Source organism: Falco biarmicus, chromosome 2 (genome assembly GCF_023638135.1).
Source record: "Falco biarmicus isolate bFalBia1 chromosome 2, bFalBia1.pri, whole genome shotgun sequence".
NCBI lineage: Eukaryota > Metazoa > Chordata > Aves > Falconiformes > Falconidae > Falco > Falco biarmicus.
In genome coordinates, this window is record NC_079289.1 from 112,717,602 (window position 1) to 112,733,877 (window position 16,276).

Here is a 16,276-nt window from a genome sequence, read left to right on the forward strand (position 1 = left end):
GCATTCTCTGATGAAGGGACAGCAGTGGAAGCCAAGAGAAATGTGATTTCTTCTTGACAGTGTCACCCATGTCCTTAGAATGATGTGAATCAACCTTCCCAAAACTATAAGTTGAGACTAATAGTACTTTATATACTGACTCTTCCTTAAACATCAAATAATTTCTTTTATATTTATTATTGGACTGCTTTGATCATGAAAAAGACATGGTAGCCAGGTAAAAAGAGAAGATCCAAACATTTTACAAAATCACTGTGTAGCAAGCAAGACCATGAATGGATAATACTACAGGAGATTGTCGCTGAAATTTTTTAGAACCCACATCTTCTGTTATGCCATTTTACTTTGAGAAGTAGAAGTTGCAGACTTCATGCAACAAACACCTTTAAAAACCCTGGGGCAGAGAAGGCTGAGGGGGGATCTTATCAATGTCCACAAACATCTCAGGGGCGAGTGTCAGGAGGCTGGGGCCAGGCTCTTTTCAGTGGTGCCCAGTGACAGGACAAGGGGCGACGGGCACAAACTGCAGCCCAGGAAGCTCCATCTGAACATGAGGAAGAACGTCTTTACCCGGAGGGTGACAGACCCTGGCACAGGCTGCCCAGGGAGGCTGTGGGGTCTCCTCTGGAGACATTCAAAACCAGCCTAGACGTGATCCTGTGCAGCCTGCTCTGCCAGGCTCTGGCTCTGCTTTAGCAGCTTTAGCAGGTGATGCTGATCTCCAGAGGTCCCTTCCAACCCTGATCATTCTGTGATTCTGTGATCTTTGAATTACACTTCCAGCACTGTGTGAATTCTAATGGCTATGAGGTCACTAATATTTCTACTCCTGACTAGTCTACTACTTTCAATAATTTTTAAAAGTCTCAACATAATTTATATACTCCATCTACCGTAACATCTTCCCAAGGAAAGAGGTGGTCTTATTTTCTGTTTCTAGCATTGTAATTGCATTAACTGAAGATGAGTACATTAGGGAGAGGTTATTTGATAAGATAACACGATGCTATCATATCTTCCTCTTAATGTTACCCTTTTGTCTTATGAAATGTTTTTTCTTCTGAATTCTGGTTATTCCCACACACTTTTGGCTGGTTAATGCCCCAGGATGCATAGGGGTCATTTAGTTACTCAGCCAGTAGCTGGGAGTTCCACAAAAAGGTGTCAGCAGAAGCTCTGGTAATCCAGCTTGCAAAGGACTGAGGGGACTGAGGACTTCTGAAGTTACATGGGGAAGAGAGGCCAAATTACTTTTTTACTATCTTGACTCTAAGAAGAAGCTAGTAGAAATTAATTTTCTGATTCTCTTGGTGACCTGATTTGTGATCTTAAGAAAACTTGTTTACTTTTATGAATTCATTTTCCGCTTTCACACTGTGGTTGTCAAGGGTTTACACATATAGTTTAACGTAACATCATATGGCAATCTTTCAGGAACTTCCATGTGATTAATTTACATAGGTAATTTATGTGAAGAAATTTATATGAAGACATTTAATCCTGCATATTATTTATATATATATATATATATATATATATATATATAACCTTATAAGGGCTTGGTGATAAAATACACCAAATAATGAAATCTTTCTTTCTTCAAGCAATATAAAAACAGCAAGTGCATTTTGGAAAAAAACAAAAGCAAAACCAAAACCCACAAAACCCAACCCTTTTAGCATTGAATATCTGATTAACAGCAAAGGTCTGGTGACTAAGAACCATAGTTATTTTGAAATGGCTTCAAAGAGATTAAATCAATCAGTAAAGCAGTTCCGCAGGTATTAAGATGGTCATTAGTTATTACTAAGAGTACAACAAAAAAGCCCATGTGCTGAAGTGTTGAATTTCTTCTTATATCAGATAACATTAATTACCAGTGTAAACTGAAATCAATTTTCCACATGTATTCACTGATTTTCGTATGTTGCTCAATAAAGATGATATTGCCTGATCAAAAATAGATACATTTTCCCAAAGCTTTGAAATGGCTTCTCTGGTCATGTGCAACGAGAGGTACAAAAAGCCTAGAAAGATGGATGAAATAAAGTCACTCAGTGGAGCTTTTTCCTTTGGTCTGCTGAAACAGGAAAGGATATATGAAAAAACCCCATGCCATAGTTTTTGTCTGTAAGTGCTGTTAAGCTATTATTTCCAGCAAAAAAAAAAGTAGATTCCTGGCATAGGAGGTGTAGAAGATGTCTTGCTATGTGTCTAAAGACATGTTTGAATCTCAGTTCAGGCTGGTGCTGTCAGTTGCAGCTCGTAAGAACCTCATTACTAGAGGGCCAAAGAGCTCTCACACTGTTGGAGATGCATGTAAACAAATAAGTCACTGGGTACTGAAACCAGTGTGTTTTACTGTGAAGGCTTGCTCTAATACCTACACTCACAGAAACCACTGCGTAGGTGGGAGGGGTTTCTTTTTGGTTTTGATTGGACTTAACACATGCCTATTCTTTTTGAAATATGTATCTTCTCCATAATGTCCTTAGAGCTCAGGATAAGGGTATATTTGTGGGTATTGTAAAGAAATTTTAGTGACAAGTCTGTCATTCATAAGAATTCTGCTTGAAATACTGTTCTACAGTATTTTATTACCATGAAATTACTGGGCCAAATCCTTAAAAAGATGCAAATTGTTATAGTACCGTAAGTTTAACTGATGTAAATTGCTATACTTCTACTGTCTTTAGAGGAGGACCAACAGAAGATCTGACTCACAATACACCCCTGGATCCTACTCCTTTTGTTTGTTTTGGTTGTAAAAGTAGAGATTTTTTAGACATACCTACTTTACTTATAACAAGCTGATGAGCATATCTGATAATAAATCAACCCCTCTTACTGTATTACTGTTCTTTATATGTTTTTCTTTCTTTAGACTTTGTTTCCTAGCAGTGGTGGTGTTTGCTGGAGATCAGGTGATGTTCTAGTTGTTATGAGTAATACTTCTGAGTGTGACAGGTGAAAGCTCACAGTATTGATAGAGTACATATATACTTGTCAAATTCTTCAAAAATGAACAGTCGTAGCAGAAGGTAGTATTTTGTAATAGCTTTTTGTGTTCTGGAAAAATATCAGGCAGCAGGGGTTTATTATCTTTCTTAAAATAACATATTTAGGTTCGTTTTGATGCAATTATTCTAAAGATTTCATCTCATTTTAAATACTGATGTGAACGTTAAATGGGAGGGCAAGTTTCTCTTAAAAGTTTTCACCTTCTAAGTGTACACTTTAATTCTAGAGAGGAATCAAGTACAGCACAAAAATGAAGTGGAAACAATAACACTGAGAATGAAGCACCCAAAATAGAATATCAACTAGTTTTTGAAAAGGGACTATTAATAAAATACAAAAAATGTCAATTGTAAGCTTCCCTAAAAACTATATATTGAATTAAACCCTATGTTTCCTATTCTAAAGAAACAAGCAGTTACTGTACAAGTCAATTAGTAAGGAAAACCACAAGGGAGTATTTTTCCTACACTACTTTATTGTGCATTAAAGAGTGAAACATAAATATAAGACCTTTCTTATTCTGTGTTATTAAGCTCTGTTTAGAAGTGCACGGAGAACAGAGAGCTGTCTGGGGCATTAAATAAGTAGATTGGGCACTTCAAGCCGAGGGAAACAGCATTGCATTGATCCATGCAAATCAAAGCTTAATTGTCTGAAGGCCCCCTCTTTTACATGGGTCATTTACAGTAATGCATAAAATGCTGATAATTTCTGAAATATATAAACCAGTAGTGCTAGCTACGTGAGCCTTTAATTTCTTTCTTAACCTGTGGCTATCATGATTACCTCCATCAAAGTTTAGCTCTTTTTCGTATTTCTCTGGAAACCTCTTGATCTCATTGCATTAGTTGTCTCCCTCCCTCAGTTAAATTCTTCATGTATTCCTAACTGACACTAATTTTTTCCTCTGGTTTAATGTATAGTCAAGAGAGTAATTTATTAATCTTCAATAGCACCACTGAAATCACAGAAGTACTCGATGACCTGATTTATTAAGGCACTTGAGGTCAGTGCCTTAAGCATGTGCTAAAAATGAAGGAAACACCAGCACGACCTCCAAAGGATTAGGCACCTGCATAATAGTTTGCAGGGTCCTTAGAAATAGGAACTTGTGGAACAGATTTGCTGCTGGTGTACAGTTAGCGCAGCTGTACTGAAAGCTAAATGATGCTGACAATGCTTTCAGTGGAATTATGACAAGCCTGCACTAAGCCTTCCCCTTTTCTTGTCTTGTGCCATGTTGATACATTATGATATGCCAAAAAAATAAAAATCAACCTTAGAAAAACACTTCTGACTTTTTCAGTTTTTCATATGTCATTTAGCGTTCAACAGGACTATTAGCGTCTCAGTAAGAAATTATATTGTTACAGTATATAATTTTTTCCATTTGATTGTGTAGGGTCATATTGTCACGTACTTTCACATTTGCTTGATAATAGGATATCTGTGTTGTCACTGCTACCTCACTGCTAATGATTGGATGAGACAAAACTTAGATACCCTAGATTTGCAGGTTAAAGGATTTCTTGTGCCATAGGTGAAGATGCGTGTTTTGTGTTAGGAAACTGAGGAGGAAACAAAAATTGGTATTTTCCTATTGAGTCTGAAAATTTTCCTCACTGTGACTATGAACTCTTTCTTCCTTTTCCTAAGGAAAAATATGTTTCCTAAGGAAAAAGATGTTTCTTTCTTTATGGTCTTTTTTTTCCTTGTAAGAGGAGATTTTACTCATGTAAAATACTTTGATTATGAGAATGTATCCTTGCAAGCCAGCTGGAAAAAATTTTTAAAAGTTAAATATCTACTGCAAATGTTTATTTTGCATGAATTCACAGTAGCTACATTGTATATCTTTTTTGCAATTAAAACTATAAAGTTAATTCCAATATGTAGTAATAATACTTTTACATTTTTAGGGCAGATTGCAGACTTTTATATAGTGCTTTTTGCAGATATTTAAAACATTCTTTTTGTAAATTTTGTTTTAAAAAAAGAGAATGTTCTTTTATAGGGGGAGCATTATTGCATTTTGGAAATAATAACCTGTGAAATGCTTGTAACAAGGTATTTTATCTGAAAGCCCATTGTAGCTTTCTTATTATGGGTTTCAAGCTTCTGCAACAATAAAAGTGTTCTTATTCAAATGTATATTATTGCATTCATTCCTCTAATAGCAGCATTCCATCATATCAACCTATAAATAGATAAAGAAACAATTGCACACAGTACTGCTTATGCATTCTCAATATTTTTTATTTTATTGTTAGGTATCAGATTTTGGAATAGTAATATGGAGTATTTGCATTGAATACAGAAAGAAAAAAGTTATTTCCTCTGAGTATACACATGCTTTCTATCTGTGTTTCCTTGGGATATAAAAGTTACTGGTTTAGTTCCATGGGTCATTTTTATTGCCATGCTGTAGACAATGAAAATTGCACAAGGCTCCATATAAAAGCATCTCCAGGTGTAAATTAAATCTATGGTATAGTCTTTTGTAAATGGAGAAGAATGTACTCTTAGATAATAAATCTTTTTTGTGTATATCAACAAGATGTCTATTTTTTTTCTTTCTAGATACACCTTTAGTTAAAATCATTTCTTCCAATTCATGGCCTGAAGAAGGACAATCTATAATTTTGACTTGTGAATCCAAAGGAAAACCTGTGTAAGTGATTTAACAAGTAATATGTTTTTGCATTTTCCTTATTCTGCTGTGATTGCAGTCTTCAGCTGCAGAAAACTACTGGTTTTGTTTCGTCCTAGGGTGTAAAGTAATCTCTGGTATAGAAAACCCCTTGAAGCCTGTCTTCATTAAGTGTCTGTAGAGGATTGGTCTTTTACTTTGTTATCTATTTTAGTTTTCAGGAAGGATTCCAGCTGTGAGATTTTTTTTTTTTTTCCAGTCAGGTTTATCAACCTGAAAGGAGTGCAGGCTTAATCAGTCACTGTTTACATCATTGAACTGATGATAGAAGAGAAAATGTCTCATGAAAATCTTCCTACATCAACTAGCCTCAGGGAAAATATATTGAACTTTCTGGATGCTTTGGCTGTCATTTACAGGGGAATTTGAAGTTTAATGATATGTGCAAGTTGGCTGCCTGTTTCTACCAGAATTTGAAAATATGTAGCCTGCTTTAAGAATATAAATCATTTTACTGGGAAATTAACATCTCTGATAGCAATATTTTTTAAAGGCAGATCTGGAGAGATTAACTCTTGCACAGAATCTACTATCTAAATAGACTTCACTCTTTAAAACAGCATCTTCTCATATGAGGTGCTATATATTTACCCATAAAGATACATAAAAAATCCAATTGCTTAATATTAAGTTAATAAGAATCAAGTTGTTTAACTATTGACCTTCTGCTCAAAATATTAATATATAATGCTATATGGAGTTTTGATACACAGCTTTAGAACAGTCTGGAAAATGATAGTGCAATAATATTTTCGTTCTAGAAAAGGTGCAAATTACATGCCAGAAATCACGTCACTTAGGACTGAATTTCTCCCTGGTGTACCTTTAGTGACTTCATGGAATTGCTTAATGTAGGAACCTGAAGTCAGATTTAGGTCAAGTCAGGCATTGAAGTCCAAAGTTTCTATTTTGAAAAGCCCTTCTGAATTTACTCTGGCATCATCTAAACTCCATAAGTACTTTTCTTTTTTGTGTGTTATATGCCTGTATCATTTTAAAGCAACTCCTCCATCCAAATCTTGACTGGGCTGAGCAACTCACATCTAGATCATGCTTTTACCCTGCTTGAGACCAGAACACTGGGGGTCCATCCAATTAGTCTTAAATGTGCCCAATGCAATTGGGCTTCTGTGTACCTATGCACAGCTGAAGTAATAGGGGTTTCTGAGATAGATACCTCTGTATGTAACTCACAAAAATTAGTTGCAAGCTATCTCTTGCTTTTATAATATACTTGAAAAAGAAGCAATTACCCATTTACTTAATAGCCTTTGAGCATCCCCCTAGGTATCAGGAGGTACAGAGTCTGTTTCCCCATTATTTTCAAATTCAGCAGAGGATGTGCAAGTGCTTAATTTTAGGAAAGAGGTCAGCCCTGATTGCCCTGAATGCACTGTTGGCTAGGTGGTATTTAGGATTTTCCCTATTGCAGTGTTTTCCTCATGACTTACCAGGTGACAGCAACATGCCAAGTGCTGTCTTTGGCAAATAAAGACTACAGGCATTCTAGCCCCAGGTGCTTGATTTTCATTATTCATCTAACATTCACTGTAGGGATACAGATTAGAAGTAAAGCAGTCATTATGTAGTTTTATATTCTTAATTACCTGCTGTTTGTTGGGGAGGGGGTGCTGTTCGGTCCTTCACATTTGGAGTCATTAGATAACAAGAAAATCTGGAGGTTATGGGTTGATTTCTTCTTTTTGTTCTTTTTAGTTTTGTGAGACAGCTGGAGGGTTTGACAGATGGATGTAATCGGTATGTGGATGTATAATACCAAAGAGGGGTTCTAGTCCTCCAATGGTTTCACCTGCCTCTGAGTATTACACAAGGAGGCATGGTGCTTTTCATTTTCTGAGTGTATGGGAGTCATTTCAACTGCCTTTAAATATCTGCACAGTAGATATTTAGATCTGAGCTTCTCCCTTGGGCTTCCCTTTGCATTGAGTGGAGAGATATGGGCACTGTTATGACATGACTGGTCTGCTCTACATTAGACAATTACAGAAGAAAGCCAGACTGGATCATACCTCTGTTACTTTCTCTCTGCTATCTACATGGAGTTTATACAGTTAATTCAGTCAGATATCTACATTTATATTTTGGGATAGCAAATACAGATATCTAAATATAGACATCTATATGAAATTCTGTGTTTAGTTTCTATGAGATATATCTTGCTCTTTGTCTACATCATATAACCACATTTTCATACTCTTCATTGAAAATGGGCAATCAATTTGATCACATGCCAAAGGCATTAGACTCTGTTAAAAAAAGAGACAATTAATCCTCTCAGATCTTAGATTTTGCTTGAGAGCCCTGTGTTTTTTAGTCATTTCTGAAGACAGTAAAAAGCCCAATAATAGTGGTATGTTTTTGCTTGACATACACAATATAATCTGTTTGGTACACATAATATTGTAGATATACATTATATGTCACCCTTAGGAGACACTAGTTAAATCAATTAAAATGGAGCTTCAACTGAGGTGTTTACCAGTTTGTTTTTTTAAACAAAACTCAGTTGCATCCTTGATGGATTCAAATGCAAACCTTACATATTGTTTTGAAAGGGCAGCCAAATAAAAACTCCACACCAGTGAATTATCAAGGCAGGGCACCTGTATGTGGTAGCCTTTGGGACACAAATATTTTGCCAATAAATTCACCTCTAATTGTCCATGCCACAAGAACTGCCAACATCAGCTGCTCTGTATTGCTTCATTAGGTCAGTCTTTCACGGCGCAGAGCCAGTAATAAATAGGCATCCTCCTGGGAGCAGTTTGCAGTTGCTTAGCATGAGAAACAGTAATGTCATGCTCCCAACCTACATTATGATTACCTTCTGGCTTGTAGAGGGAGAGAAATCGGAGAGGTCCACAGAGCCCAAATGCGTCAGTGTCACAAGATAAGTGATGAACTGTGGACTTCATGGAGAGCTCAGAGACAGCCATGGTCCTTCATAGCCATTTACACAACATGGGTTAATTTCTATACACTGACAACTTCATGTCACAGTTACAACAGTCTCTCCAGTTTCCTATAGGCAACCGTGAATCATACCAGTAAATGAACACTTCCTTATAGGTACATTTCTCTTGTATCCCAGAGCAATTTTCACAAGTTTCAAAATGACATTTGAGATGAAAATGGAGAAAGAATGAAGCCAGGTTGTGGCTGTGGTGACATTCATGATACTTAATAGTTGCTGCAGAGTAATTTTTTCCCCAAAAGGGAAAACAGAATGAGGCTAAAGCTAGAACACACTTACCCTGTCTTTTCATTTGGAAAAATTCTACTACGTGTGTTTGTGGCAGAGTCTTTTCTTATGCAAGACTCAGTCTCTGCCTTGTTCACACTGGCAATTTTAATAATATTGGTGTTCCAGGTTTCTTTTTTTAAATTGTAGTTTAAGAAGTATTTAGCCATTTCTCTGCATAACTTAGGTCAGGACACCCTGTTGCTGACATCACTATTCAATAGCATTCCTCTTTTGGAGATACTGTTGTATAGTTTCAAACTAAATTGAACCTAATATCTTGTCTTTACAATCCTTAGAGCTATTTTGTCTTTTTCAATATTTTTGGCTAGATCCTTGGACAGTTGTCAGGCTAAAACATTTTGGTTAATGAACTTGCCCAACATGTCTGTAAGGTGTCAGTGGCTCTTTTTAATTTCTTTCTTATTTAGCATAATATAGTTTTGCCTAGGCTTTGTTTATTTTCCAAATAAGGAAATCTAATTGAGCTTCAGAAATCATAGACATTCTTTTTATGAAATCACATGCAAAGTCTATATTTTTCTGAAGTCATATTGCCTGACAGTATTTTGAATATTTTAAAATAGACAGCTGTAAAAAATAAAAAGCAAAGAACAAAATGATAATTTACAGTCATCTGTGCTTACAAAAGATTTTAAAAGTCAGTGTTTTCATATTGCAAGTTGTAGCTTCTATACACTGTGTTGGCTTAACAGTACAGTCTCATGACTCAAAAGTGCTCCAAAAGTGAACTCAAAAACTGCCCCATAATGAAAGAAAGATTCATTTTTTAATATTCTTAGCCAGCGCTTTTACCAAAGCATGCATGAAATATGTGGGGTTTTTTTAAGTCAGTGTCATTTCAGCAGAAAGGATGTAAAAATGTAATGGAATAATTAGGGCACAGGAAACAGGGAGAGTTGGCTGTCTCCTGTGTGCTGTAGAGAAATCTTTCCATTTCCATACAGCTCAGGGGAATCATAGTATAGTTGGTTGCCTAATGTAAAGTGAATATTTGGCCTTGTTTGAAATAAATAGGAAGGGTGTTTTTTTCAGGAGAACACTCATGTATGCATCCTTCATTAGAATAACTTTATTCTTAAGGTCATGAAAAAGCTGTAGAGAAAAGCACAATTAATAATAAACACTAATGTTGTATGTACCCAGTAATATAAAGTATAGCCAAATACACATTTTAATATCAGAAAAATTGATTGATCCCTTTCAGAAATGAGGGCACACCAAATAATAAAGCTTGCACAATAAAGCTGTTGTAAACTACATGTATGGTATCACCACAGAAAGTTCTGTCCTTTCTAGTATCTATTTAAAGAAGACTCCGTTGAGACAAACATTTTGCAAATGCTGATGGAAATAAATACTAATGATAACAGAGATATATACAACATCACTCTGTCGGCGACCCCAGCGAGTGACTGTTTCATTTGAGAAGGACCTCACAGGGCTCCAGGTGATAAGAGAAAACTTAGTGAAGAGAGTTAGCTAAAGTTCAGTCACCTGAAAGCAGCGGAGCCGGCCCTCATACTGGCTCATGTTTAGCCTACTGTCAGGCAGGATCACCAGGTCCTTCTCAGCTTAGATGCTGGATTTTGCATCCATCCTTGCTGAATTCCCCTGCCTCACATAAGGGAGCTGTTGGCCCATTCCCCCAGCCTGTGGAGGCCTCCCTGAATAGTGGCCTTCCCTCCAGGTATACTCAGTACAGTAGAGATTTGGTGTAAACAACCAACTTAATGAGAAGAAATTCTACCACCTCAACCTGCTCTTTGATATTAAACAGTAAAACAGGACACGACCCAGGACAGGCTCTTGAAGAAGTCTGCTTGTGACCACTCATCAGGCAGTGTCCCTTCAACCCAATCAATGGTCCAGCCCGTTTTTCACCTGTTGAGTAGTACACACATCCAGACGAACCGTAACACACCAGCCTAGATACAAAGAATACCACTGGAGACAGTGACCAAAAGCTTGCTAAAGTCAAGGTAAACAGCATACACTGTCTTCTTTATCTACACATCCTGTGTCATTTCTTAAGAGTTTTCACATGTTTGGTAGTGAGAAAATGATAGAAACATTTATTCCATGAATCGTTTTGTCACAAGCTCAAGGCTAAAATGTATTATAAAGAAAAGAGTAGAAAATCTCTTCCTTCCTCTGAACAGTTACCTTAGTTCAAACCAATTCAAAGTGGAAAGGCCTCTGAACCTAAGAAAGGTATTTTGAGAAACGCTAAAGGGACACATTTGGATTGCCTGATTTTCACTATACGGTGAGAAATATCATAATACTTTGCTCCCTGAAAACTGTGGCATTGTGGGAAGGATATAGCTTTTCAAGAGGATTGCTGACTCCTTCAGTGGAATAGTAATTATGAATGGTAGCTATGAATGATCTGTCTGACTCAGGTCTTATTTGATTCATGCCCTCAGAATACAGAATTAAAATAATTTCTTCACAGGTGTTCATATTTTTCTTCCCCCTAGTATCTCAGGGCTTGGCAAATATTTAAATGTTTATTTTTATCACACCTGAGGACAATTAGGGTATTCGATTGCCTCAAATTTACAGCTGGGAACTGAAGCAGAAAAAGAATTCTAAGATCAAAATTGACAAATAGATCACGTACATTTTAGGTCTAATATTGAACACAGTCCCCATTTTCCCAAGAGTATTTGATGTGACATAGCATCACACTCAGAAGATAGCTCATCATTGGTTTGAATTGCAACAGTGAGTTCTTAGCATGTCTACAAATCTGTGCTGGAGAGTGAAATCAGAACTAGCAGAGAAAATTGTGGAAACCCACTTGACATTCAGCTGTTACCATTTTGATGTAAGTAGTGTGCCAATAATGCTTTGAAACTACATCATAATGGCAGGTTTAGATTCTGAATCATTAGTCTAATGGCCAGCTTTTTGTCCATGTACAATTCTTTCTTTCCTACTTTGACATGATACACTTCCCAGCTTTTCTAGCAGGTGACATGGAAGTTCTGTAAGAAATTATCTCATTTTCTGCATAAATTTTATTCACTGCAGAATACTATCTGGATTGTGCCATGAATACCTAGCAGCCTAGAAAGGAATGCTAGTATCAACTCCGCCTGTATGAATTATCATAATGAATCTGGAAAAGCATGCATGTTTCTGTGTTTATAAATCACCTTGCAGAATGAATCCACAGACCAAGCTGGATGCTCAGGCAGTATCAATAAATATTAATGATTTGGAAAATTGGGTGAATTTGTCCATATCCAGGATGAAATATTACTCTAGCAAAACATGAATGTGATACCAAAGTATTTCTCCCTTAAGCTTCATACATATTTGTTCATAAGAAAACCTGTATTGTAAGAGTCTATTTCCAAGTTTCTCTGGAAAGGACCACCTAAAACTGAAATCAAGTAGGTGAAAAGAAAAAAAGAAAGGAAGTTAGATACTGGAGTTCCACTGTTTTATGTTTAGATCTGGACAACCTTTTTCTTAGCAGAAAGGTAGATGGGTTTGAATTTTGTCGTAAGTGCTATGCATTTAACAAACTGGCAGTCTCCCTCGCATCCTTCACCTTGATCCCATTGACCTCCGATACCTGTCAGTAAATGAAGTATCTTTTTTATCAGATTCATGCTTTCTGAGCACTCTGAGTTTACAGTTAAGTTTCCAGGGACACATGTCACACAGCTTTGGGCAAGATTCTGTAAATAAATTCTTGAACAAATGCTTACATGTACAGGACAAAGTATTGTATCTGTGTGTGTAGACTTGTACAAAGGTAAGGACCCCTCCTCACAGTTCTCAGCCCTGTGTTCCTTGTCACAGGGGAACAGGTCTCAGGATAGCTCAGGCTCTCCTATTCCTGTCTTTTGCCTTGCTCTCTGTCTATTCCAAGTTGTCTTTCTTTGAATTCGGCTTGTTCGGCAATTAGATAGAGCCTGTCTCCTACAAATACAGTATGTATCTCTGTCCTGTCTGTCTCTCCTGCCTTGTTCTAATTCCTTGAAAAGTTTCTTCCTTTTTTTTAAACAACGCTTTTTCATCTCTTTATCTTTATCCCATTTAGGGTCTGTCAATATTCTTTTCTGTCTGGAGAATTGTGAACCTCCATTTCTCCAAGAGGAACTGATTATTTTTGAGTAGGTGATTGTTAACTCAAAACCAACCTACTGTTCACTTGATCTGATGGCATATAATCCATGTCAGCTAATGTTAATCACTCTGTATCCCATGGTTATTGTCAACCACATAGAAAGGTCTTATCATCAACCAGATTTGTAGGTTAAGAATCCAGATTCTCCACCCACATAGGCAGCAGTGTATATATAAAGAAAGCTTTGCCAATATGAAACACTACATTTCAAGCTCTTTCAGCCTGGAAGGTAAAGAGAAAGTTTATCATGTGCAACACAGACTGATCACATAGCACGTGACAGAAATGTGGCAGATCGGAATATACATAACTGTTAATAACAGAGAGCCTTTTCAGTATCCGATTCTTATGCCCAGTTAATTTTTTAAAAAAATTCTAGTTAATAGTCACTGATGCCAGCCCAAATCTCTGTTGAAGCCAAACTTGGCACCGTTTGCCAGTACTTTGCCATTGTTGCTATAATTACTTTGGATAGTTGACCAATTTTTAAATTATTGTAATTTTGAAGGAGTTCATACTAATGATATCTCCTGCCTTGATTTAATAGGCATCTGTTATATTCTGTGTTGAATGTGTGCTCATTTGCAGTAAAATGTTCTAAAACCTTGCAAAGAATATCATATGAATTGTAGAAAAAATCTGCCTAGTGAAACTTTCCGGATAGGTAGTTTGTCTTTTCAAACCCCCAATTATTTTAAAGGATTAAGTAAATATTCAGCTTGTAACTTCCTACACCAGTATCTCATTGACATTACACCTCCACAGTAGAGTCATGGTGTGATGTAGTAGATAACATAAGAAGCAGGTAAAATTTTTGCTGAGATACAGCATGTATATTCAATAGATGAAATTTCAGTTTGTGTTAAACAGCCTAGCTGTCTGAGAGGGTTGTATCTTCTTTTTGCAGCTGGGACCTTCTATGCTCCCCCCTCTCCGCCTCTCTTCAGTATTTTGCAGAGAGTAAGGAAATTGGTGTTATAAAAAGTGTGACACAAAAAGAAACAGATGGGAGCATTAATGCCTGTCTGAAAATTACACTTTACAATAAAGCCTCCCACGGTGCTTAAGAACTTCCCCTTTAGTGTTCTGTAAAATGATCACATTGCCTAATAGGCTCAATTCAATAATTGCTTTTCCTCTTCTTTAAGTGTCCCTTTTCTGCAGTGTTTACACATAAAATGGTGCAGAAAGTACAGTGTGAAAAACAACTAAATGCAGCATTTTTAGTGCTCATTAAATCCATTTTGCATGTGTTTGCCTTTCAAAAGAATTCTTTTCCTTGCTTTTAGGTGGGAACACATTCTAAAATGAAGAAAGGCCCATGGAATAGAGTAATAGATAAACTGAGATACAGCATGGGTAATTCTAATTGAGTACTGAACTGGAAGTTAAAACATAAGAAAAAAAAATAATTGGGAAAGGATATGATGCCCAGTCTCTTAAATGCTTGTTTCTATACGTAAGAGATTAGCTACACGTGCAGGTAAAATTACAGCAGTCTTGAATCAACCATTTGCAGTAGAACACAAGAAGACATGCTAGTGTAACTCCTTCAGTGCAAATCATCCTTATGGTATCTGCTCTGTTACACAATTACAGAAACAACATTTATTCCCTGTATAGCAGATGTGATCTGGAACACGCAGTGCCATGGAGAACACCAGCTCATTGCATATCCACATTTTTATCCCACATTTATAGCAACATAGTACCCTGAAAACATGTACATGCTGTAACCTAGCAGGGTAAAACACCATCCTTCTAAAGGAAAAGAAGTGTGCATTTAAAAAACAACATAAGGAAGGCACTTTAAAGCCAAATTAGGACTTTGTAATTATTTCTTTTTTATTTATTTTCTTCTTTGTATTTGGTGTCCTTTCATTCAAAAAACATCTCCTTTTCTGAGGACATAACCTCTCTTTATGAAGTTGGACACTGATTTTGGAATTGGTAGTTTTTTCCCTATTGAGAATAGTTTGCTTGGTTCCTTTCACCAGTTATTTTAACTTTTTCAGTTCATTATTTTCAATTAAAAAATGCCTTTTCACACTTCCCTAGATTACTGGGACTATTAGATATGATTTTTCTTAAAATACAATTACCTATTTTTTTCCCATTTTTAAGGTGCTCAAAACAGGTTTCTGTGACTTGATTTATTATACATAATTCTGTACGTTTACTGTGATCTCAAGCTCTTGGTGTGCAGATCTCAGATCAGAGATTTTTTGAAATCACAGAATCACTATGGAGGTGTAGGTATTGGCCTGTTCACCAGTCATTGCAAAGCTGAGGCTCATATACGATTAATGTGCAAATGAAGTGCAGAAAATGAACATGAGAAGAAAGGGTTTAATCTACAGACTCAAATGTAACCTGCTTGATCATCCTTCCAAAATTAAAAATTCTCAGACTCTGTGCAAACTTAAAAAGGGGATATAAATGGGGTGAGTATGGGAGGATAACAATACAGCGAGGTCTGTTGGCATACTTTTGGAATGGCTGTCATATGTGAAAGGCAAAGCCACAAGTGAGTTGCAAAGGTTTTTTTTAACTGAGCATTGAAGCCTGTCCCTGCCACGTTCCTACCTAATACTGCACTAGTACTCATGCTGCATTTGCAGTATATACCTATTCAGTAAATCCAGTGCTCGCTTACAAATTTTCTGTAAAATGTGTTGGCAATTTTCCTTTCCTCACAAAACTGAGACTCATAGTCCCTATTGGCAGGAGTTCTCTTTGCTACAGGACAACGCAGGAGAAGTATTTTGAAAGGTGGAAGTTTTCCGCTGCAATGGGAGACACTGAATTTCCCAGTGTTGCATGCATATTGGTCTTTTTTTCATTGTTTTCTGGAAGAAGCTCTTTACTTTCCCTAGAGTTATTGCTGGGAGAAATCACTTGATACAGATTTTCTTGGTTGCTCTGAGAGAGTACTATTCTGACATATATTTTGACAAATATGCCAAGCGGGTGGCATATTTACAAAACATATGATATTCGTATGGATGGAAGGAAGTGGATATCTCTCCACACAAAGAATTTTGTGGCACTAATCCGGCCAATTATGTCACCTGCTAAGGGCTGGAAAACAAAGGCAGGAAAAATATCCAACCAA

At 36.6% G+C, this 16,276-nt stretch overlaps 1 protein-coding gene across 3 annotated transcripts in view; it reads left to right on the top strand.

Annotated features, from left to right (window-relative positions):
• The window catches only part of CADM2 (cell adhesion molecule 2), a 671,028-nt gene that overhangs the window by 564,032 nt on the left and 90,720 nt on the right, over positions 1 to 16,276 (top strand). For all 3 annotated transcript variants that reach the window (XM_056329400.1, XM_056329402.1, XM_056329401.1), the window contains one exon: positions 5,602 to 5,692. In XM_056329400.1, coding sequence (XP_056185375.1) covers positions 5,602 to 5,692 — 91 coding nt within the window. The remainder of the gene's footprint in view (positions 1 to 5,601; positions 5,693 to 16,276) is intronic.